Below are 24,130 nucleotides of genomic sequence, written 5' to 3' on the forward strand. Positions count from 1 at the left end.
AAATGACGGTACTCGGTCCTATTTGTCCAGTTTCTTTCGTCGCCTTTATTACGCAGTCTGAAGAAAGCTTCCATCCCCCTTTTGTCCCCTTGAAGGGGGGCACCCCTTCCTCACGCCGCGCCGTCCTGCAGTCCCCGCTGACACGTCATTTTTGTCTTATCAGTTATGTATGTTAACGTTGCTTATGAATGTAACCCCTTAAGGGGTGATGTATGATACTTTCTTGCGAGTAAGTATTTCCTGTAACCATCCGATGGATGTTACACGATGCTAGAAGGGGAAAATGAACGTCGCTTATTAACATTTTCACACCAAATGATAAATTTATATTGTCGTAGACATTGTAAATAGTTGTACAACATGAATATTGAATGTTATTGCTATTAATTGCTAATAAACCGCTTTACGTCATTGTCTATGTATATGTATACATATATTATTACATTGATTTGCGAGATAAGCAGTTTTACATAGCAAACATTTATTAGACTCAACGTGACTGTGCTATCATGCTCAATAAAAAGTTTCCACACAGCAAGAGCCAAACTCCAATTTTCAGATGAAATATTATATTATATTGAAAGAATAATAGTCAAATGTTTAATTACAAAAAAAAATTAACAATCATCGCGATTATTTCGATTATAATTTTGTTTCGTGTGTACAGATTAAAGTCGCTGTTGGCGTGCTCGTGCGCTACCAGCCTTGCATACCTAAATGGAATAGTGTCCAACTAATTGAGCCCAAAATTATAACAGTTTCCACGTGGAAGATCATTTATATTACCACGTTTACCCTACACCTTCATTAAGCTCCACAATGAAAAAGATAATCTTATCTCTTTTTAATCACATAAAACATTAAGAGAAGCTCGTCGAAAAGGCGTCGAGCTACGAAAACAAATACCTCTCACGCAAATTGAATACATGATATAAATCTAGCGTTCTCCTAATAACATGCGGTGGATTTCTCCGCGGGCCGTTTTATTTCAGCCCCACAAAGCCTGCGACCCAGTAAATCCGGCGATATCTCGGGAAATGCGACAGAGTGCCACTGGCGTTCGTTTCGCGGGACGCACTTTAAATTTTCCGACTGCGAAACGACGGATATTGTAGAGAAATTTAAAATGCCGACGCGAGTGCTGAGCCCGACCGTCCCAGTGGAAACAAAAGTGTGCCGCGCGGATAACTATTCCTTCTCTACTATTTGCAGGATTCGTCTTTTATTGTTGACAATATTTATTTTCATTGGTAGGGCAAGTTCGGTTGTCGCCAAGACTTCAGTGAGAATTACATATAACTTTGTATCGTTTACATAAAGAAAAGAAAATACTTTTCATAACTACACTGTAACCATAACTTCGATAGAAAAAATAAACACATGTCAGGATTAGGGTATTTGCACAAAGTTACGTAATCCTTTTTATACGTATTTCAGAGGGAAAAATATTCACAGATTTCAATTCTAGGAACGCGTACTTTTCTACATCCACGTGACACGCTCGCACGGTAAACGGGTTCCGGCGCTGCAAAATCGCCTCATAGAGACTTGCGGCGACAGGGCACTCGCAGCTTTGCATAATGCTGCCACTTAGCGTATTCAACGTTCCCGGTAATAAAGCGACATGTGAAATTGATTATCCGCAATCCATCTAAACGGGAAATTAAAATTCATTCCCTTTCTTCATCCCTTTGTAGGAATCGTATGCATAGATTTGTTCAGTTCCATTGTGTGAAGCAATTTCATTAGGTGCACACTCGACTTTGTTTGCTAGATTGAATGGTTTATTATGCATACCCGTAATTTTACTGCGATAGCCTTTGTCCTGGTTTACTTCAGCAGTTTTCTGTTGAAACGCCTTCAATTCGCTTCGTGCGGAGATAGCGTTTCTAGCTTTAGTAAAAGCCGTGTTAAAGGTACACCTTATACGTTCATGGCAAGTGGATGTTTTTCAAGTTTTTTTGCCACCAAGTGTACCGTAGCGTGTTTCGGCAACCGCTCATTTTCTCCGCTCCAGTTTCCGTATCGGATGTATGTAAATGCACACCAGGGCATGTATGAGGCATTAAGCGTTAGAAAATGATTGTGGGTGCATAATTTTACAATTTCACAGCACTTATAAAGTAGGATTAGACGGCAAAGCAATCGTAAAAATTTGCATCAGAACATCGGCATCGAAATAACATTCGATAGAAAGCAGAATTCGAAATAACAGCAACTGTGTTGTGTAAAATAGCAAGATTAGTTTAGTTGTTATTGATTAGTTTTGTTGTAAAAAAATGGCTGATAAAAATATAACAATGGCATCGTTTTTCTATCTCAACCAATAAGCTTCTTAGCTTCCCCATTTCACCACAAGCACATACAAGAAAAATAAGTAGAGCGATGTCAAGTCATATAAACGCCAATTACGTACAAGAAACGTCTTGATAATGGAGTAATGTTTCTCTGTTATGTCCAGTTGTTTCGTTGCACTGCAGACGTGGAAATATGTTGGTTTTGCAGCGAGGGTGGTTTGCGGGGTACGGCACCTATGATTTATTGCTCCGCGGTCGTTGCAGCCGCAGGGCGCGCTTGTCTAGTCACATCTTGATTGGCGGGGTTTTTGCAGTTACAATGTGGAATCCTAGAAAATATCTTGCTAAAGAATGTTAGCTATTATAACATTAATTAAAAGTAAATAAAGTAAAGTAAAGCACGAATTAGTATAATAATATAAATAAAGTTTACTTTTGCATTGTTTTTACGGTATTACATATTTTTTATTCGCAATATTGTTACAGGTTGTTAATTGTTGTTAATCTTTTATTTCAAATTTTGAACTATTATTTTATTCATAATTTGCCCAAAACATTGTTTTTTTAACGACTAGCTTGTTTATGAAACGCTCATTGAACCGTTTGTTACAAAAATATAACAACATGTAATATTCCCTATATAAATGATGCAAATATTTAAAAAATAAAAATTCGAAGACACCTACATTTGGCGACATTATTATTCGGATTAATAAAATATAACAGTCCATCTTATCTGGCCAAAAAACTGATCTGGTCCCGCGATGTGAAGAACCGGTTCACACGGGACTCGGCCTGGTCGCTTGCCGTTTTCACAACATCGTACCTACGCGTTTCGTCGTAGCTTGAAATTCGCCGCATCGAAGTGCTGGAATGACTTGCCGCCACCGCTTCGAAGTCTGAAATCGGTGAACACCTTTAAATTTAAGTACAAGGTATACCTTTTGGATAACTAAAAGAGCATATTGTGATAATAATCGCTTACCCCACTGGTTCCAGACTCAAAGGGCAGGCCCATCGTCCACGCGCTAGATCTTTCTTTCCGTTTTATCGTTGAACCCTTCATAAGATTCATTCACTATTATTATTATTTTCTTGATCGTAAATTAAAAATTAATAGAAATAACAAAAATCTGAAATTTTTTATTTTTTCCTACGCGGCCGCTCGATCCAGGCTTGGCGAGGAATAAGAGAACAAAAACGAGTCTATACTTTTATTGATGCCAATCAATAAAAGTATAGACATGTCAAGTCCTGTGTAGTGGCGAATTTAAGGATATTTCAATAAAACTTAGCAAATAAATGTAATTCCACGTACTTTTGAGGTCGGTTTTTTTAGTACTCTGTACTGAGATTATCATAAAAAGCTCTTCAAATGTGACTATAAGTATAATTGATTTAATCTACAATGACATGAATTTATTATATTATTATTTTTTATTTTTTATTTTACTACTTAACATGTATAATTAATTAGTCTAGTTACATTACTGGAATTAACTTCAGATGTATAAAATTTAAAAAAAAAAGAAAAAAGAAAGAGATTTGTAATGTAATAAAATTTGCATACCAGTTTTGGTAAAATATGAAAACTGTTACAATATACCACCTTTTGTAAAACATATTTTATGCAAATATATATCAATCAATTAAACAATCAGTCGTCGTCGGCATGCGTACGGACGCGATCGGAAATTCACAGGAAGGCGATTCGTTGCCGATCTGTTGCGAGCCGCGTTCATTCGAACATTGGCATATAAATTACTACTGATATTGTAATATTTAACAGTTTGACTAAAACTAATTATTGCCATTATTTTCATTGACTATGTATTGAAATAAAATTAGTACTTTAACTGTTTTGTGCTTGTCTACTGACATTATTTGTAATCTAATAAAATTAATTCAATCACTATAAGTATAATTTTGCATACCAGGTGTGGTAAAATATGACCTATGTTTCACTACTGTGTTCCATCTCTTGTTCCACCATATTTTAAGCAAATAAATTTTTATTTTCATTTTCATGTTGAAAATTCAATACCTTTTATTGCTAGTTACGACATTTTGTTTATTTGTTTTTATTTATTTTTGTTTTCTTATCGACATTATATTGAGAATATATTCAGTGTGCAGCTATCTAGCTGTAAATAGATGAAAGACGACGAACGATCGACGTCTTCAAATAACATGAAAGGTTCGAAATGTCTATTTATTTCGCACACATTATTTATTAGTTACTGCACACAATGTTAATTATATCTTCATATAACATATGTATATATCTATTAATTAAGTAATTAAATTAGTTTACCCTTATGCTGTTTTATTTGTCTATGTATTCGTACGTATATTTAGTGTAAACATGTTATCCATGTATTTGTATTGTTTGTGCTCGAGTTCGTGTTTCACTCACATCGGGTTTGCTGAAAACCAGCGCTACAGGCTGAAAATCTTTCAGCCTGTAGCTAACAGCTGAGCAAATCCCGTTAGCGTGCGCCGCGCCACGCATTTATTATTACATTTTTTTAAATCATTATAATTATGTTTTAACTCTTGTTGTAAGTACTGTATTTTAGCTTAAATTTTATAATATTGTATTTTAATTTTAGATCATGTGTGTATCGGTGCTTGCGCAATAAAGTATTCTTATTCGTATTCTTATTTGCACCAAACATATACAAATTATACAACAGGTGAGCGAAGATGGACTTATCTCCTCCATCCAACTCAAGGCAGTGCAAACAAAGGTCATAACCGGGCAACAGTGTGCAAGAGAGAAAGACGGAGAAATATAATAAACTCAACAGATAAAAATAAAAAGCCGATACTTACTACTCGTTATGACATAGCTCGTATTTTAAATATATTTATCGATTCTGTATCCTGACGCGTTCTACTTGCCTTAAAAGTTTTTTCGTACAGTCACCCACAAAAACCTCAAGTTTTACTAATTTTAAGTACGTAATAAAATGCAGGCTAACAACAGCTTCATAATTGCACCATTTGTCCAAGCCGGGGCATATAAACAAACCTTTATAGTAGACGTGTGTAGATCGATAGAGCGAGCGGAGCGGCGGCGGCTGCGGCGCGGGCGCGGCAAAGCGTTACTTATTGCGCTGTCCGCGCTAAAAGAATTGCGAACGGATGTTCACTCCGTCTATGGATTTAAAGGAGGCATTGACGAATCGCTACATTATCGTTAACAATTCCGATTTAATTCTGGTACGCGGCGGAACTTGGATGTGGATAAGGAATGAAATATACACGGCTCTGTATAATTGCACTCGCTTGTGCAACGAGATATTGTGAATGTCTGTATTGTCGGCGCCGCAGATAGTTACTCCGACAAGAGCAATGCAACTACAGCTCAGTAAACATTTAAGCTGTTATCACGCGATAAACAAATACAAAAGTACGAGTAAAATTTTGCGTCCTAGGTTCAGCAGTTGTGATGTCAGTCAGCCATGTGAGCAAATACAAAAACGACAGAGTGGTTAAATGATACATTTTGTTTTGTCGCGCTAACGAAAATATTACCGTAGCCATGCCATCCCTCCCGCATTATGTCATGTTCACTTTCGCGTGGAATTGGTTAGTTGGAAGGATAGAGTCATAAACTCGGATAGCTATCAATATGGATTTACACTACAAACTTTAGAAGAATGTTTACGAGCTCTCAACGAAACGAGACAAAAATAAGAAAGAACGGGGCTGAGTTTTAAATGGACCTCGAGAAGTAATTGCGGGTACAAACGCAAACAGTGAACCGAGAAGTTTCCCAACTAGCGTGGTATAATTCTTTGCGAACGTTAATTAACTTTTTATTTTTCCTCTCGTCGCTGCGCTACCTACTGTCGGAAACAATGTGAATACTGGTAGAGAAAAAATACAAAACAATTACACCACCAACAATCCCTAACGACCAGACATTCGAGGAGCGGAATTACAAATGGCGCAAAATTATGAGGAGCTTCAAATAATCATTAAACATAAACGCGTAATGGTTTCCCATTCAAATGATGGCTCCAGCCAGTTAACTACCTCCTGTAATGTCTCAACACAATCTCTTTCTCGGAAAATTGTTACGTTTTAGGGAGGTATTAATGAGTAATAGCCCATTAAAGTATAACAAGAACACAATTCTTTATTGGTGTGGGCGTAAACTTTAGTGCAAACAGTTAATGCAATTCTCGTTACAGACGTATGGAGTGTAAGGGCAAGTGACTACGCGCCACCCTCCGCCCAACGAATAAAGTAAATACTTGTACATGTTTGCTTAGTTAATCTTTATAGTCCCGTAAACCATGACAAACACGCCAGTCGCCACTGATAACCGTGAACCGAAAACGAGGATCATTATGACAATGTAATTGTGGTAACACAAATACGTTATTAATATAATCGTTTCGATAGATCGTTACGTATCTGCGTGATACATAAATACGTGACAAGCCTTTTAAGCTATAACGTGGTGGGTGTGTAACGTTCATTTAATATAAACTCATAATTATTAATACAAAGATCGAACGCTTAGAAAATAGTTCCCTTGATCCGGCCGGGTTCGAACCAACGTCTTCTAACAAACCGTGTCAGACGCTATCCCAACTAAGCCACAGAACGAACCAGCGGACTTCACGAATTTTTCTATGTGCTTGTTGTCAGATCTTTGTATCTGGTTTTTAACGACTTTTTAGCCGCAGCACCATCACAAGTGTTCGATCTTTGTATTAATAATTATAACAAATTAGTAATTTCACAATGTTGGCGACAGATATTTTTCATATACTTTTTTATGTAATTTTCATATTTGGAATAAGTTTTGAATTTTGTATTTTTTACTTACATTTTTGATATTCATTGTTCGTTGTGAAGAGCTAACGTGTTTTAAGTTTCTTATAAAATTTTCACAAAAAAAAAGTGTTTTTTCCTCCGCCTCTGCCTGCTGCTCAGTCCTCTGCTATCGTTTTTAGTCATGGTGATGAAACATCCTCAGATTCAATAAAACACTAATGAATATAAACTTTTTCATATAACATTTCACTTAATATAACGAACGTTTAATATCAACTTACATTCCATTTTTTATAACAATCATTAACCCTAACACTCGTTTTAAATAATAATTATAAGGTACAAACCTCAGTTTACATAACTATATAAATATATATCTCGCTTTGCTATCTCGGCTCGTCCTGTTTTGTTATATTTTAACGTACTAAAGGAGGGGCGCACATTATAGTTTAGCTTAATTTGGTCTATTTCTCTCAACATTACAAATTTCATACAAATATAATTACATGTTATTCTATACTACTTTTCGAAAAGTGGTCGTCAGTTTACAAAATAATGAAAAAAATATTGTTCCTTACTTACTTATGACTCACTATTATAGTGAGTCCTAAGTACACAATAGTGTACATATACAAAATCAACATAATTAATGAAACTAATAAATAATTGAATTAAAATAACAATGTCAAGTGTATACAGGAAATGTCAATATGGATTCTTAATAACTAATAAATGTATATTACAGTATAATAATACGGTGAATGTCAAATTAATTAATAAATATAATAATTTAATTACTTATTTAGTACTTTGAGTTTACTCTGTTACTGAGTAAAGAGACTTTTCCAATAAAAGGTTTTTCAGTCTGCACCTGAATGTTTCCTCACAACATTCATTTTTTAGTTCGGCAGGTAGGTGCTCATAGTAGGTGGGTCCTATAACCCGCGGGTTTTTTTCGTGAAGTGCAGTGCGACGCGGTACTGATCGGAGTTGTCCCGCACGACGGAGGCACCCAACCATCACCTCCACTCGCCCAAACTGTGCTAAGTGATTCCGCGTGAACATAATGACCTCAAAAACACATTGCGAGTAGTGGGTCATTATTCGGTGTACAGCAAACAGCGCCTTGCAGGATTGCTTCTGGGTTATGCTGACCATAGTTCGTAACGCTCGCTTTTGTATACGCATTACCCACTCAGCGTCTGTCGAATTGCCCCACAGAATAAAACCATGAGTCATAATTGAGGGGCAGTGTGCAAAGTACGCCTGCCTCCACACATTACAAGACACCAACGGTTTCAGTTTACGCAGAGCAAACACCGCACCACTCAGCTTACACATAGCGAGCACATAGCGAGTCTACGTACTGTTTCAAATTCAAGGTAGGATTCAACGTAAAACCCAAGAATTTGCATTTGTCACTCATCGGAATAGGAGACTGGATACTCACACTCGGAACACACCTACCAGAGAAGAGCATAACATTTGATTTGTTTACGTTGCGAATCAAACTATTTGCTGAAAACCATCTTTCTAGTTGTTCGCATACTGAGGTGATTTTTTTATTGCGTTGCTCGTACGTGCGCGCACTGACTACTACTGTTGTGTCATCAGCATACAAAATTATTTGACATTCCGGTACGCCAGATGGTAGGTCATTTATAAAGGTCATAAAAAAGGTATTCCCTAGCGCAAATCCTTGTGGAATTCCAACCATCACGCTAGAGCCAGAGTCCGACCTCAGCCTTTTTCCACTCGACATTCCTTCAAACGTTTGTGCTCGGTTTTCTAAAAACGATCGCAGTAGGTTACTACCACGTCCTACGTACGCAAACCGTAGCATATTAGTTTTTTTATAAGTAAGACTTGTCTAAAGCTTTGGACAAGTCGCAGAATATGCCAGCTATTTTACACTTGGCATCGATGCCTGTGGTGATATATTCAATTGTTTATATGCTGCTGTTATAGGGGACATGTGTTGTCAGTATGCGAATTGTCTGTCAGTCAGAAAGGTATTGGTTTCGAGGTGGTACATTAAGTGCTGTTACAAAATCGATTCTATAATTTTGGACATATTAGGTACTATAGAAAATGGCCTATAGTTGTCAACCGATGTTTTGTCACCCTTACTTTTATATACTGGGCACACTCTTGTATACTTAAGCATATCGGGGTAGACAGCATTGGTAAACATCTCGTTGATTAGGGTTACCAATATCTCCGATAGTATTGGCCAGATAGACAGTAGTATGTTGACGAATATATCATAAATGTCAAGAGTGTTTCGGGTCTTCAACATGGATTTAACAACGCGGTCAAGGTCGGCACGAGTGACAGCTGGTCAGTCAACGTCGGGCACACCAGCACTCAAATATTGCATCGAACGCCGCTCATCCACCCCAACGTTAAATTTAGACGCGACACTTAAAAAATACGACTTAAGATGGTCAGGTATGTCTTTTTCCTCTACATTATTTGCGCCACAGTTCTTAAGAGTTATATCTTTCCTGCCCTGTTTTGACGAGATTTCTTCGTTTATTATTTTCCAAATTTCTTTGGAGGGATTTCCACTATCTCTCAGACTTTTTTCTGTATACTCCTATCTGGCTTCTAAAACTTTACGTTTAATCAAGTCGGTGTAGTACTGAATGCAATTTTAATAATAATAATAAAGTTTAAAATAAACATAATAATAACGTACACACTCAACATAGCACCGCACTATGGAAACCCTGTGTCGCTGGTGCCATGGACACACACATAAACAACCACAAATTACATCCAAACTCAGGAGAGAAATAAATGTAGGCCATACAAATATTTCTCCCGGCCCGGGAATTGAACCTGAAACGTCTGCGTGGCAGTCCGGCATGGTAACCGTTCGGCTATAGAGGCAGTTTTAGAGGCCAATTAGAGATACCACGGTCTTCGGGGTATTGTTTTTTTAAAATGGGAGAGGTCATTGAAATTTTTCATGTACTTATTCATTTCATTAGTCATCCATGGAACATTGGTTTTATTGTGTAATCAAAGTCGTCAAATAGGGAAATGAATATCACTATAATACGTTAAAATTTCGCAGTAGTATATTAATGTCCAAGTTATTATTATTTATAAAAATCCAATTATAATTTTGAATGTCACAATGAAATAAATAAATTGATTCATCGTTAATAATTCTACGCTCAACAAACAACTTCAGTTTTTCGCAATGCAAATGTTCCATCGATAACGTAAACAAGTGTGCGCAGTGGTCACTTATAGGTGTAACCATCGCTACGGCGGCGGTGACGTCGCTAGTATGATTCACAATGCCGCTGTCGATGAAGGTGGAACTCTCACGCACACACGGGTCAGAAACCCAACTGTGTTCGCGCAGCCGTAACTAGACAAAATATCTTTCAGTGTTCTTTTCAAATTGTTGTCAGTTAGAGAAAGTCCACGTTCAAATCCCCGACCAATATGAACCTTTTATTTTCTGTAGTCACCTTGCTCAGCAATGTTTCCAATGTATTAAGAAATATATCAAAGTCACCTTTACCAGTTCGATACGTCGCAATTATAATCAAATTTAAATTTATAACTTCAATAGATGTTAATTCAAAGTGATATTGGACAGCTAAGCTCTGCAAGTCATCACATATGTAGGTACGAATACCTCGAATAATTATCTGAATTGACAATATATTAGGAGTTAAAGTATGAAATTGCCGTTTCGCACTGAAAAATTAAAACAATTTTTTTTTAAGATTAAATATATTTGTTTAATCAAAGTTTTTTCCCTTGTTGTCTATACATTTCTGCCATGTAATCGGAAGGTCATTTAAACCTTTGCGATAGAACTCTGGGGACCTGGACTCCACAACTGTGTGAAGGGATTTTTGTACTGCTTCCTGGGAATTTTATTTCCATACAAAAAAAAATCAAATTGCGGGAAAAAATGGTAGTCGGTCGGGGCGAGGTCCGACGAATATGTAGGATGATGGATAATTTATATTTGCAGGTCTTGTAGTAGTAAAACTGTTTCTCAAGCAGTGTGAGGTGTTGCGTTATCATAGAGCAATAACGGTGAAGCTGTTTTGCTGCGAGTTCCGTCGTCATTATTCAAACGCCATTATGTCATATTGTGGGTATGCTAACATTAAACCATGACGTTTCGTGGTAGTTTGATACGGATCGGCTTCCATCATTACCTTCAATTCAACGTTATTTACATTTGTGACTGGTCTTCCTCGTGGTTCTTTCTTCAAGTCGTAATTTGCCGTATTGCCGGCGTTTGCCGTATTTGCGTATGCCGTATCCTCTCCAAATACAGCATTGTCAGTTTCTGCTACGTTAACTCCATGTGGAAATTCGTATTCGAAAATTAGGTACTCAGATTTTCGCTGTATCCATCTTCACGATAAAAGCTGAATGTAAAAACAATTGAAAGTCGAACAATCAAATATCATGTTTTTTTAAGTTAAGCATGTTTTACTTTCCGTGTGAAAAACGTTTCACTCTGAAATCGGACACCATACAGGTTTAATTTTAATTTAAAGTGGCCAGTAAAATAAATCGGCAATTTCATATTTAAACCCCTATTATTAAGTGATTGATATAAATATAGAATTATATAAAATTAAGTTACGGAAAGTGTATGTAGTCCACGTGAAAATTAGCTTTATATGTAATTAAGCTTAATATCTTTTAATTTTAATTTAAAAATTACGTTTGCACATAATGACGTTTATAGACATAACTATTACGTACATTTCTAATGTTTATTAGTTATGTATAGCCACTAGAAGATACATATTATTCAGCGTATAATCTAGCATTGCAATCGTCATATCATTTTGCCTTCTGGATTACGTTACAAAAGAAGTGTTTTTCTGATTGACAATCGCATAAAACTCGTTAAAACTTTCGTGGTTATTCATTATTATAATAAACATATCTGTCTACCCTCTTCCTGAAAGAGGGTAGATGGATATGTCTGTTCTTAAAGCGGTTATCTGCCGCTGGCCAGTCAACCCGTGATCAAGGAGCATGTAACCGTTACGAAATATAGGGAAAATTAAAAATAAATCATATCGTGGTAAGAAACTTGTACTTAGTAATAATCATGTACAGATACACTGGTTCGCAACGCGTCAGACATTTCGGTCTTAATTGTTCATTTAAATAAAATTATTGGTGTGTGGGTGCGAAGTGCTTTAATATAAGAAATTAATTTCCTTTTAACTGACTTCAAAAAAAGGAGGACGTTCTCAATTCGACTATATGTTTCTTTTTTTGTATGTATGTTACGCGATAACTCCGGTATTTTTTAACCGATTTTGATGATTCTTTTTTTGTTGGAAAGAGGGTACCTCCATAGTGATCCCATTTAATTTTGAAGAAAATTATCCACCTCTAAGGGTGGTTGTTCACGCATGAAGATTTATTTTTATATGTAGCGCTTAAATTTTATTATAAAGAGCAATTATTTTAATGGTTGATTTTGCTATTCTCCAATTCAAGGCATTTTTCTCTCAAGATATTACTTTGAGTAGTGAGAACCGATTTTTATTATCTCCTTTGTCAAGTCTCGTATATTGGCGACCTAGGGGATAAATCCGGGTTTGCGCACTTTCCGGTAACCAATTTCTATAAAACTTGGTAATTATAATGTAATTCCACGTACTTTATTAGTACTGTTTTTGTAGTACTCTGTACTGAGATTATTCATACTGACATAATTTTTCTAAAGTGTTTAGAAAATATTTTATAATCTTGAACAATTTGCGTAAAGTTGATTTAAAATTACTACTAGAGATTAAATCCCGTGTACTTTTGAAAGTACATAATTTAAATCTGACTAACCATGGCATTAGATAATTAATTTTAAATATTTAAATTTAAATTGTGTCTGCTGCATGTTTGCTTGATTTCAATTAATTAAATATCGAATAGCCATATCCACGGGACAAAGAGGTGAGTTGAGTGAGTGAGTACTATAATTACTCAATAACAATATGGGACCTAATATCTGTATTTCCTCAAGAATTTTCCTTAATGCTATTCATTTTGAAATTTTGGAAAGATCGATGGTAATTCGGTATTCATTATGCGGCATAAAAAAGTCGGATTCAGTGTTTTTTAAATCTTTTAACTCTAGATTACGGTCTCAAAGATCGCGGAGGCGCCGCAGCCTTTTGTCCATGAGGATATTTATTGCTCTTGTCGGTGAAGTTACATGCTATTAGAGGCTTCATTTTGCTCTTTACGCCATACATACTGAGAAGCTTTGCGTAAAAGATACTAATGGTTCAGTAAGCAGGTTAGTGTAGCAAATATGAGAAATTATAAGGCAGACACCATAATGTAGATCATAAAACACTCAATGCATTTTGTACAGTGGAGTCTACTTTGATGCATGTTCCTACCATGGAAGGCAGTAGTCTGTTTCTGTGAGACTGTCATGGTCCAGAAAGAGAATACCGAGCGGTAATGGCAGCGATCGGATCATACTCGAAGAAGGCGACGTCGCCGGCGGCGATGGTTAACGCGCTGGATAATGCCCTGTACTTTCGGGCATAAGAATAGAACTTCGGCATCCCCTGCCTGTCGTAAGAGGCGACTAACAGGTGACCTCAGAGTGGCGGACGACCAAAGTGGGGGCTCTGGTCGTCCACTTAAACATCCTGCGATTCCGGGAAGGCAGCTCGTGTGAAGGTCGCACGTTGCTGTACCGATCCCACGGTAGGGACGGAGAAAGCAACAAGCCCAGGAGGGGGCTGAAAGGGCGACAAGGGTGCAAGGGAAGCACCAGTTGTGTTCCGTAAGAGATCCCGTTGTTTCCCAATATGTACAGAGGAAGGCCACCGAGGAGTTTTTAGTTTGTAAAAATCCCACGTTACTCGACATCCCTCGCAGGAGGCCGGGTATTTTTCGAAGATTTCCCCCGTCTCAAAAAAAAATCCTACCATGTTTCAAGAAACTTTAAGTAGCAGTACATCTCCTTATGAAACAGTTCATCCAGGAAAGTACTGCCGTCATACGTATTTCTGCAGTAATATGAACATAAAAAGCAGATCAATACATTTTCTACATTAAACTATTTATGATTATGACTGACAGAAAAATATGTAGCGAAAAGTGTTTATTGCAATGCTGTAAGGGTGTTTGATATGCTTGACATGATTTTTGTTAGTGACACTAGAGACACACGCAAGTAGCCAACTTTATGTTTCAGAGCAACGGGTGCGTGGCAGTGGCCTTCAGACATTTGCTATTTAAAACTATGAGTGGCACTGCATGGTTATATGTAAACGTATTGCTTATTACTAAGCGCACGCTTTGTTCGTCCCTTCACTTGAACACAGTAAAAAACGAAACATTCTATACGAATTTTTACACCCTGTTTGTTTTCTTTGAAAGGTAATTTGAATAAGAAAAAATGTTATCTATTCTTTGCTTAGAAAAGCATTTGAAACGAGTTTCATATTAATATTGGAATAAAATTTCAGATAAATGTTGGAAAATACGAGAACCAAATAGTTTAAGAAGTTGTAATAATTAAATGAGTTAACTTCCAGAATGTCGCTGATTTGAACCTTTTTAGTTTTGTCGTGTAAATTATCATATTACCTACGTTAGTTTTTCTATAATAAAAATCTTGTGAAATGCAATCCTGTTTTCTTTTCTGCTTATAGGTAATCCACTAAGTTTTTACCTAGCGATAAAGAATAATCAATTTTTGTAAAATTTGTTCTTCAAATTTAATAAATAAATAAAAGGTATAACTTTTAAGTCTACGTACACTCAATTTTAGTTTAGAATAACCCGTGGTGGCCTAATGATTTGACTTAGCTTTTAAGCAAAGAGTCGTGGGTTCGAATCCGGACTAGTACCTCTGAGTTTTCGGAATTTAAGTGCGAAATTTAATTCGAATTTACCCCATGGTAAAGTCTTTTTGGTGAAGGAAAATATCGTGTTTTTCACACACACACACACACACACACACACACTGCACACATCTGCTAATCAATTTTATTATGTATGTGAAGTTTCTAATCCACATTGGGCTCACGTGGAAACTACAACAAGCCCTTTTATCGGGAGAGCCTGAAGAAGGCCTGTTCCCAGCAGTAGGGCTCTATGTAGGCTAACTAGTATTATTATATATCAAGTTCTTAGGTTATCGCGATTCTTATACAAAATAATAATAATAATAATAATAATAATAATAATAATAATAATAGTTGTTTATTTTCTCCCACAAATATCGATTACAAACTAATTTACAACAGCAGTAATTAATTTATTTAATTAATTAATTTAAAACAGCAGTAATTAACAAGTTAATGTGTGTGAGAGACAGGAGCCTTTAGGCTCTTTGAAAACCCTGTATCTTAGGAGTCCTGGTATCCACCTCTCGGTTAGAGTGTACTTTACTTAGGTCTATTTTTCACATAATATGTGAGTTTGTACAAAACAGTTTGTTTGTGGGTGTATGTGTGTATATTGGGTGGGTGGATTAGTGTGTGTGTGAGAGGGAATGAACGTGATATTCTGTATATGTGTGTGTGTGCGCGCATGCCAATAGACCTTTATGATGCTATAATCAAAAGTTTCTCTGTTTCATCATACGTAGTCATCATCTTAGTAAGCAGCCAAGCAGATATGATATTTTACATTTCCATCTTACCATATTGTAGATGTCATGTGATTTATTTAAGTAATTATATAGTCTTGGCCCTCGAAAACAAAAAAAACTTATGTGCAAAGGACGTCCTGAGTGGTTTTATGTGGCCGACAATGTAATTCCTTCTTTTTCGAGGGTTGGAATGTTCAGAATTGAATTTATTTTGCTCATGTTGTCTTAATAAAGTGTACAGAATATATAATTGTCGAACTGTAAGTACCTTGGCGTCGTGGAAAAGGCTAATCATGGCTTAATGAGACTCGAAGAAATAAGCGTGGCTTAAAGAGACTCGTTTTTAAAATTAGTCTTTGTGCCCAATCCAATTGCAACATATGGGTTTTTGCAGCTCCTCCCCAAGTCGATATACCATATGCTATAATAGATCGACAAAGTGCCAAATAAACCAATTTGAATAATTTAAAATCCATCACATGTCGAAGATTTTTAAAGATGTAAGTGACTTTTCCGACTCTTTGTTTGAGGTTTGTAATATGATCTCTGAAGGAGAGGCGGTCATCAATTGTAATACCCAGATACTTAACAGTTGCGACTTTTTCAATGAATGGACAAGTGCAGTCACTGGAAATCAGATCGGAACGAGAATGTGCCACAATATGAAGATCCCTAGTTAAGGTCAATTGACCACTGGGAAGAAAGGTTAGATGTTTAGTTTTTTCGGTGTTAATGATTAGAGAATTAGCAGCAAGCCAGTTTGTAACGGTGTTGAAACCTTCCTGTGCGCACTCAAAGACTTCCTTCCAAGTATCACCGTACAATGTCAATGTCGTGTCGTCTGCATATGATATTATATTGCAGTTTCTCAGTTTCAGTTGACATAATCCGTTTATGTAACACATGAAAAGCGTAGGGCTCTTGATGCTTCCTTAAGAAACCCCAAAACTAACATTAGTCTACTTTTTTTTTTTTTTTTTTTTATTGTGACTCGGCAAAATGACTGCACCGCGCCTGATGAAAAGTGCGAATACAGTCCAGAGATGAGAGTAACGGATGGAAAACACAAATATCTTCACTCCTGACTGAGTACAGAATCAATCCTCACCCGTTGACTTATATCTGTTAGTTAGCTACGAAAAAGAGAAAGTTGAGTGCCTCTTACACCAATCGCTTCAAGTTTGCCCAAAAAAAAATTGGAAAAAGAGACCGTGTCGAACTCCGTAGCCAAATCCAAGAAAAAAGTTAAGCATTTCTTTCTTTTGTCCTGTTTTTGAATCACAAAGTTAGTGAAGATGTGTACTGCATCCTCGGATGATTTCCTTGCCCTAAACCCAAATTATGAATCTGCGAGTAGATGTTTTGACTCTAGACAATTTGTGAGTCTTTTATTTATTTATTTATTTATGTTTATATAATAAATAGAGTATTTTTTTTTTTAATAACTTTTTCGAAGACTGGAAGTAGCTGTAAGTAATGAGATAGGCCTATAGTTAGTCACACAGTCTCTTTTCCCACTCTTATGGATCGGTACTACGATGCACTTTTTTAAAACAGCGGGAAATAGACTTTCACTCAGGGATCTGTTAATTAAGAAGGTAAGAGGAGGAACCACCACTTGATTAAGTGTTTTTAGGGTTTTAGCAGAGATATTGCCCCAGCCAGCTGCGCTGTCGGATTTCAAGGACTTTATTATTCTCTCTACCCTTCACAAGTAGTCTCCAAAAGGACAAATGAGTCAGAGGGAGTCAAGTGTGGAGAGCAATTTCGTGAGGGAAGCGAATTTTGAATTGTGATCTTAGTAGCCAATTCAGAACCAACTGTAGAGGAGAATTTATTTACTTCATTAGCCGATTAAACTTCTGTGGTTCTAATATTTAATAATTCTTTTAGATGATCTTGTTGTTTATTGAGATTAGTTATGTTTTTTATAGTTTTCAGATCTGTGCGATTTAAAGCTCTGAGTGGCACTGCAAGTGTTATGGAAAGGAAAGTCGCCTATCAGTAGGCGGACGACCTGTTTCTCCCGTCTCTTGGCACCATATTTTTTTTATTACAAAATACTTCTTAATTAACCTACATCTCACCTGATGGAAAGTGCCGATGGGGTCGACGATGTAGCACGTGTATGAAAACAGTATTTAGTGTTATATTTTTGTTAAATAATAATATAATAATGTGCCAGACAATCGCACCAATAACCTCGTCTTAATCTAGGGTTCCCTGTACCGTTAGTACCAGAATAACGGAATTCACTCTGAGTTACTATTCAGAACACCCAGACTTGAACCAATTTAGATAAGTTCATTTCCCAAATTGGTTGTACAGGGAATCCAACCCTCCTCATCCAGCACATCACACACCAACAATAATTGTTAGTGTGCAAAGGGTAACTTATCCCTTAAAGAGATTTCTTCCAACTAACCTTTTTAAATTGTTTTTGTTATGGTAGAAAAAAAACAATTTAACTCAAAACAGTTGTCAAAGTTAAATATAGTATAAGACTCGAAAAACGAGGAGATTACATTACTACGCCTAATTTAAAACTATTTTTTTTCGGATCCATTAATCATTCATTTCTTAGATTACATTACTCAAACTACAATAACATCATTAAAATTGCATTATTTATTATGAAATGGACAATCTACTAGTACGCAGTAATCCTAAAGTGCACAACACTAATCCCAACTGTCAAATGAACCAAAATATTTTAAACGTACTTTTATCCGGGCCAGTGCGGTGTCAAACGCCCGTCCCGCGTCCACTGCCCCCTTTAAACCCTTGAACCTCGTGCTTACCGCGCTGCGGCATAAATGTCGCTCTGTCTCTGAATATCTTTTATTTATTTTTTATAAGACCATGGAAAAACGGGAAATAACTGAAAGATGGCAATTTAATGGATTGAGTCCATTAAATTTCCATCTGTACGTTATATCCTCACGCCGTCCCCTTGTTACGGAATAAAACACCGTCCATATACATTACGGCCTCTTCCTTCATGCATTAAACTGGACTTTTATCATTCACTTTATTTACACAAGCGGGTCCACCCTGACCTGGTTTACACGAAATGTTAATAAGAAATCCCGTACTCAATAGTGGGACGTATACGGTTAAAGATAAAAATTTGTTACTGAAAAAGACAACAATAGTAAGAAGTTCGTGGGGCATACTAAAAGTTCCTGGAACTGGTCACTTGTAAAAGAAACTAAAAAAAAACAATTTGAAAAAGGATCTCTCTGAGAGTAGGTTAGGTAGATAGTATAAGAGACTATTATTTGTCTCATTATGGCGTCGTTTTGAAAACTGTGAGTCGCTATTACAGTGAATTTCAGTCGTAAATTTTTCGGTCCATGATTTTCTACGATTTTAGATGTGGCTTAAGTCAATAAGAGAGTTATCTGAGACTTCAATTAGCATTTGGTAATGAAGCCCCATGTCGGAGCTTCGTCTATTCATGGTTCACTGAGTTTAAATGTGGACATGATCATCTCTATGACGATGTACGTAAAGATCGCCCGGCGACTGTGGTTACCGGATTTAATACTGATACCGTACGACAACTGATTTAAACTGACAAAAAAATTACTTGTCTGCAAATTCGTACTGTATTAGGTATTGGAATGAGCCAGGTGCAAAAGATATTGCATGTGCATCTGAAGGTTCGGAAATTTTGCACTCGATGGATACCGCATGATTTAATTAAGTCCACAGAATGGGTTTTCATTTTGAAGATTTCCCGACGAAAGTTAAGAAAAGTAAGAAAATGGTTGCTTCTTTCTTCGGCAAATCAGGACATTACACTACTGTAGCACTTTATTCAAGTACTACAGTAGGAGTAAAAGACAGTGACTGCAGATTGGTATGTAAACACCTGCTTACCCAAAGTGTTAGAAAAAGTTCACGAAAAGCGTCGTCGAATCAATATCGTCCTTCACCAAGACAACGCCTCTGCACATTCCACTAAGGTAACAAGTGCGTATTGTGTTGCGTGTGGACTTACGTCACGGTTTCGTGTAATCTCTTAGCCACTGGATGTCGCGCTACCAGAGATAATATTTTTTGCGATTTTCGCGAAATTGGCAGCCTAAATTACACTTTACTATACGCGATTGGAAGAATTCATATACCTGAAATATACCTGAAATTCACATAATTTTCCACATCAATCTTTCAATTAGACAAAAATAGTCACTTTCGATTTGAGTGATTAAATATGACTTGGTTTATTCAATAAAATATAACCTTAAAACAAATGGTCCAATAAAATACAGTAACATAACATTATTTATGTAAAAATCGATTACCAAAACATTAAAAGAAGTTTTCGTGAAGAAGCTCCAAGACGTGGTCAATTCCCGCAAAAAGGTGCAATCTGCCGTCTGATTGGATACAATTCTCGGAAACTTTGGTCTCCCCTAATCTTTAATAGAGTTCGGTAACTTCGTTATACTCACTAACTTGAGCAACTATTATGTAATTACATTTTCTTTCAGAAGGTTCGACTTCAATTCAAACTTGTCTCAGTTAGACAAAACTTTTGAATGCTGTGAAAAGAAGCGTGTGGGTACGGTGCATTCATACAATGATGCTAACTGCTCTATGCTCTTTTCAGGCATTTTCACAAGTGTGCCTCAATATTTCTATTTTAAAAATTCTAGCACATATACCTTATATTGCACACACACACTTTTTATTGCACGCACATATACAAATTTTGTTTTTGGGAAGCGTATATGTTCCATATACGGTATACGTTTTTCCTATTGATGGTTGCTCTAATCCGTTAAAATAATTTTGTATAATATCTGAATATAACCAGAAGACTGAAATAGATATCTGTCACGTGCGCAAATCTTGTAACTAGCGTTCGTCGAAATCCAATATCGGCTTCGTATGAGTATGAGGTTTGGGCTTTTGGGCTGGCTACGCCGACGTGCCTATCAATAAATAGAGCCAATTTATTTATTCTACCGCTTTTTGCTTTGCGCTTTCCAAATTTTTATTCTTTTGATGTTCGTTTGTTTTCTTAGGTTCATTCGTTCGTCATACAACAATTTAAGTTTGTACCGTAACTATAGTTTGGGAAGGTTGTTTTAATACATATACGAGTATTATTTTTATTAATACTTGTATATGTATATTTTATTGTATACAAACTGTAAAACAGATAGCCGCTTCACCTGGTGCAAAATGGTAAAGACCGGAGAAAAAGAAATATAATACAATAAATGCGCTTCCAGCTATGAGGCATAATATCTAAAGTCCCCTGGGGCTGTAATTGCGCTGACCATCCCTACCTTTCAACCCGAAACCCAGTAATACTGCTTTATTAGGTAATGCACATTGAAACTTGCTACCAGTAAATAAATGATAAATCTATAATACATATCACTGAATTAATGTTTTCTTTTTTATTGCCATAAATATCTATTCACCTAAATAAAATGATATCACTGAAGCACGTATACGTGCACAACACAACAAGTAGAAAGAATCATCTCGCAATCATCCCACTTTATTTTATGGCGCACAACGTTTAGTTTTACGACCATAATGCTATCATAAACAATCTCCACAAAAAATTATTTGTCAACAAACACCATACGTGCCGTTGACGTAACTACACACAATTCCATACGAATTTGATCTTCTAAATCGCGGAATATTTCCGACGAATTCTGCTTATTGGAAATAAATCCTGGATAAAATAGGATCATGCCTATTCTGGTTTTCTCGTACCTTAACTCGAAATACATTTGAGCGTTCACGTCACACGTTCGCTTTTAGACAGAGTTATTGTATTATGTAAAATCGACAGTCATCCTGACTGACAGACTTATTTAGTTCCGATCCTTTGATGCGTATGGTTCAATTGCAGGTATCGCTAACACAATATTATAATAACATCCTTATCAGATTGTATAGACACAGGCAGCCATATAATAGGTTACGATACAAATTTTGTTTCTATCAGTAGTTTAATCTGCAACTGCATGTAAATAGGAAACAAAATAGGAAACCTTTGTAATAAAACCAGCTTTGAACTAGTTTCCGAATGTTTCGTGACTTACACTTCTAATGAGTATCACACGTCGTGTTCGTGCATTTGGAATTGCTTCTTAGAATGTATGCTCGTATTGCAAAAGAAACTACCAGGTATTACAAATTGCAAATCATGCGATGCATTTCTGTCTCTGGAAAATGTATACTGGCAAATAATCGCAGTAGGTACACCAAAGTTGAAACGAGAATGTACAAATAAATAATACGTCTGGGCAGTGTCGCTTGTGGCTTGTTGTTTGTTTAGCTTTGTGTAGTGGTGTGTACTCACTAAATTTGTTCAGACCAAGTTTGTTGGCGAGTGCAGTTTAAGAAAGTAAAGCGGCTGCATCATAAATATCACGGCATAGCTTCGAAGTAAACTCGGACCGCGCTCATTTCTCCGATGCGAAAACAATAGCGACACGAGGCTCCGCGGGAAAGGAAAATAAAGTAAATACTCGTACATCTTTTATAAATCCCGACCGAACAAATTCTGTAAGATTTGAAAGAGAAAACACCTATCCACGTTCTGACAATTTATTATTTCCAGTACTAGGAGCAATGGTTTCGGTTCTGGCTGGAGATACAATGTCTGATATTTAAAATGATAAAAGCAACTGTTACTGACATGAACTGTACGTTAGTTCTACGATTAGAATGAGCCACAGCATCTCATCTACAAACATACAACACATCTACAAAAGTTAATAAAGCTCACGTCTGGCAAGTGGAAAATCTAATATCCTCAAGTGAGCACATCCGTATTTCGCAACACTTTTCATTCTACAATAAAACCTGATAAAATGTGTCTCTATAAATGTTCAGAAAGGAATTATTGTGTGTGCTATACATATATTTATCTGAGAATGGAGAGTAGTTTAAAACTGACCTAAAATCAAAACGTATTAAAAAAAGTACACCTCAAACATGCATCCGCTGTTTGTAACGCTCCTAAAATTTATTTTATGAAAGTGAAATAACACAACAAAGTGAATTTGGAAATAGACAATATTGGAAACCTGATTAATTGAAACCGCGTTGCTGAACCACCAACAATAAATTAATACATATTATTTATATATTTTTGGAGTTCTTAGGTTTTCGCTATTGTTACACATAGAAAATGAAACAATTTTTTGGATCTAAATCGTTTATATTTGTTGTTTCAAACAAACCAACGTTTCGAACCCTATGCAGGCCTTACGGTCGCAGCTGACTGCCGTATATACGCGATTTAGATGCGGAATACTTGTTTCATTTCTTATATTTTTGGAGTTAATATAAGCATAATAATAAGCAATATTTTTTTAATTACCAATTTTTAATTCTTTAAGCTACCAAACTGTGATAAAAGCCTATCGTCTTCTAAATTCGAAAAGGTCATAACTACCACTAACGTGAACTGTCGAGTAGGCACAAAAAACAAAATTACTACAAATAATTATTTTAAAACTAAAAGAAGGTCTACAAATTATATTTTGAGCTTTAATTGCCCCATATCTTTCTACATTAGTTTTGATTATAGTGACTCTCCCTACCGACCACTAGGTTAGACGAGAAGGGCACTATAACCTGTGCGCGTGAGCATTCGCGGCACCCATATTGCACTGCCTTTTGAAAGATTCAGATGTTCATGAAGTATAGTGTGAATGGTACCCACGGATAGCTTAGTCTTTTCTGCTAATGTTTTCACTCTGATACGGGCATTTTCCAATACAAGTTTCTCGACAATTTTGACGTTTTCTTCAGAAGTGGCACTTACCGGCCCTCCAGCACGGGGGTCGTCTTCAATACTCTCTTTACCCCGTTTAAATTCACTAGACCACTTCTGAATAGTAGATAATGAAGGAGCAGAATCTTGATAAACAGCTACCACTTCTTCATGAATAACTTTTTGAGTCTTTCCTTGTTTTGTAAGGAATTTAATCACTGCGCGGTGCTCGATTTTCGTCAACATTGTGGCGTCTGTCATTGTAGTTGTCTTCTTGTATTGATAACTTGAATACTAATGATGACAATTACATGAAATTTTATATTTATACCCTTAAAGAGTGTCTTTAACTAATGAGGTAATTAATTTACTCTTATCATTAGTTAATCACCCCGATACCGATAATACATTGAACGTCCTGGTACGTTAACGTTATCCATCAATCGTAAAATAAATATCTTGTGGGTAGAAATAAAATCACGCCATACGGCTCGTGACTCGCGACTCCCGAGGCTATAAGGCGCCAGCTTAGAATAATAACGCATAGAATGATAGTTTCATAAAAAACGAACTGTCACAAGTGAGGCAAAAATCAAATTCAGTGAAGGGGGGAACGGAACGTAATTCTAACTGCTAACATCTCCTTGCAATATTTTA

At 36.4% G+C, this 24,130-nt stretch overlaps 1 protein-coding gene across 1 annotated transcript; it reads right to left on the reverse strand.

Moving 5' to 3' along the window:
* Positions 1-23,311: 23,311 nt before the first annotated feature.
* On the reverse strand, positions 23,312-23,734 carry LOC113226656 (protein GVQW3-like). The gene has a single exon (XM_026459376.1). The coding sequence runs from the start codon at positions 23,732-23,734 to the stop codon at positions 23,312-23,314; it is 423 nt and encodes a 140-aa protein (XP_026315161.1).
* Positions 23,735-24,130: the final 396 nt, after the last annotated feature.

This window comes from Hyposmocoma kahamanoa, unplaced genomic scaffold, assembly GCF_003589595.1.
Source record: "Hyposmocoma kahamanoa isolate Upper Pololo Valley unplaced genomic scaffold, ASM358959v1 192, whole genome shotgun sequence".
NCBI lineage: Eukaryota > Metazoa > Arthropoda > Insecta > Lepidoptera > Cosmopterigidae > Hyposmocoma > Hyposmocoma kahamanoa.

What these genes read in the sequence shown, in the direction of transcription:
- LOC113226656 (XM_026459376.1), bottom strand. Translation starts at nt 23,734, where the DNA reads ATGACAGACGCCACAATGTTGACGAAAATCGAGCACCGCGCAGTGATT.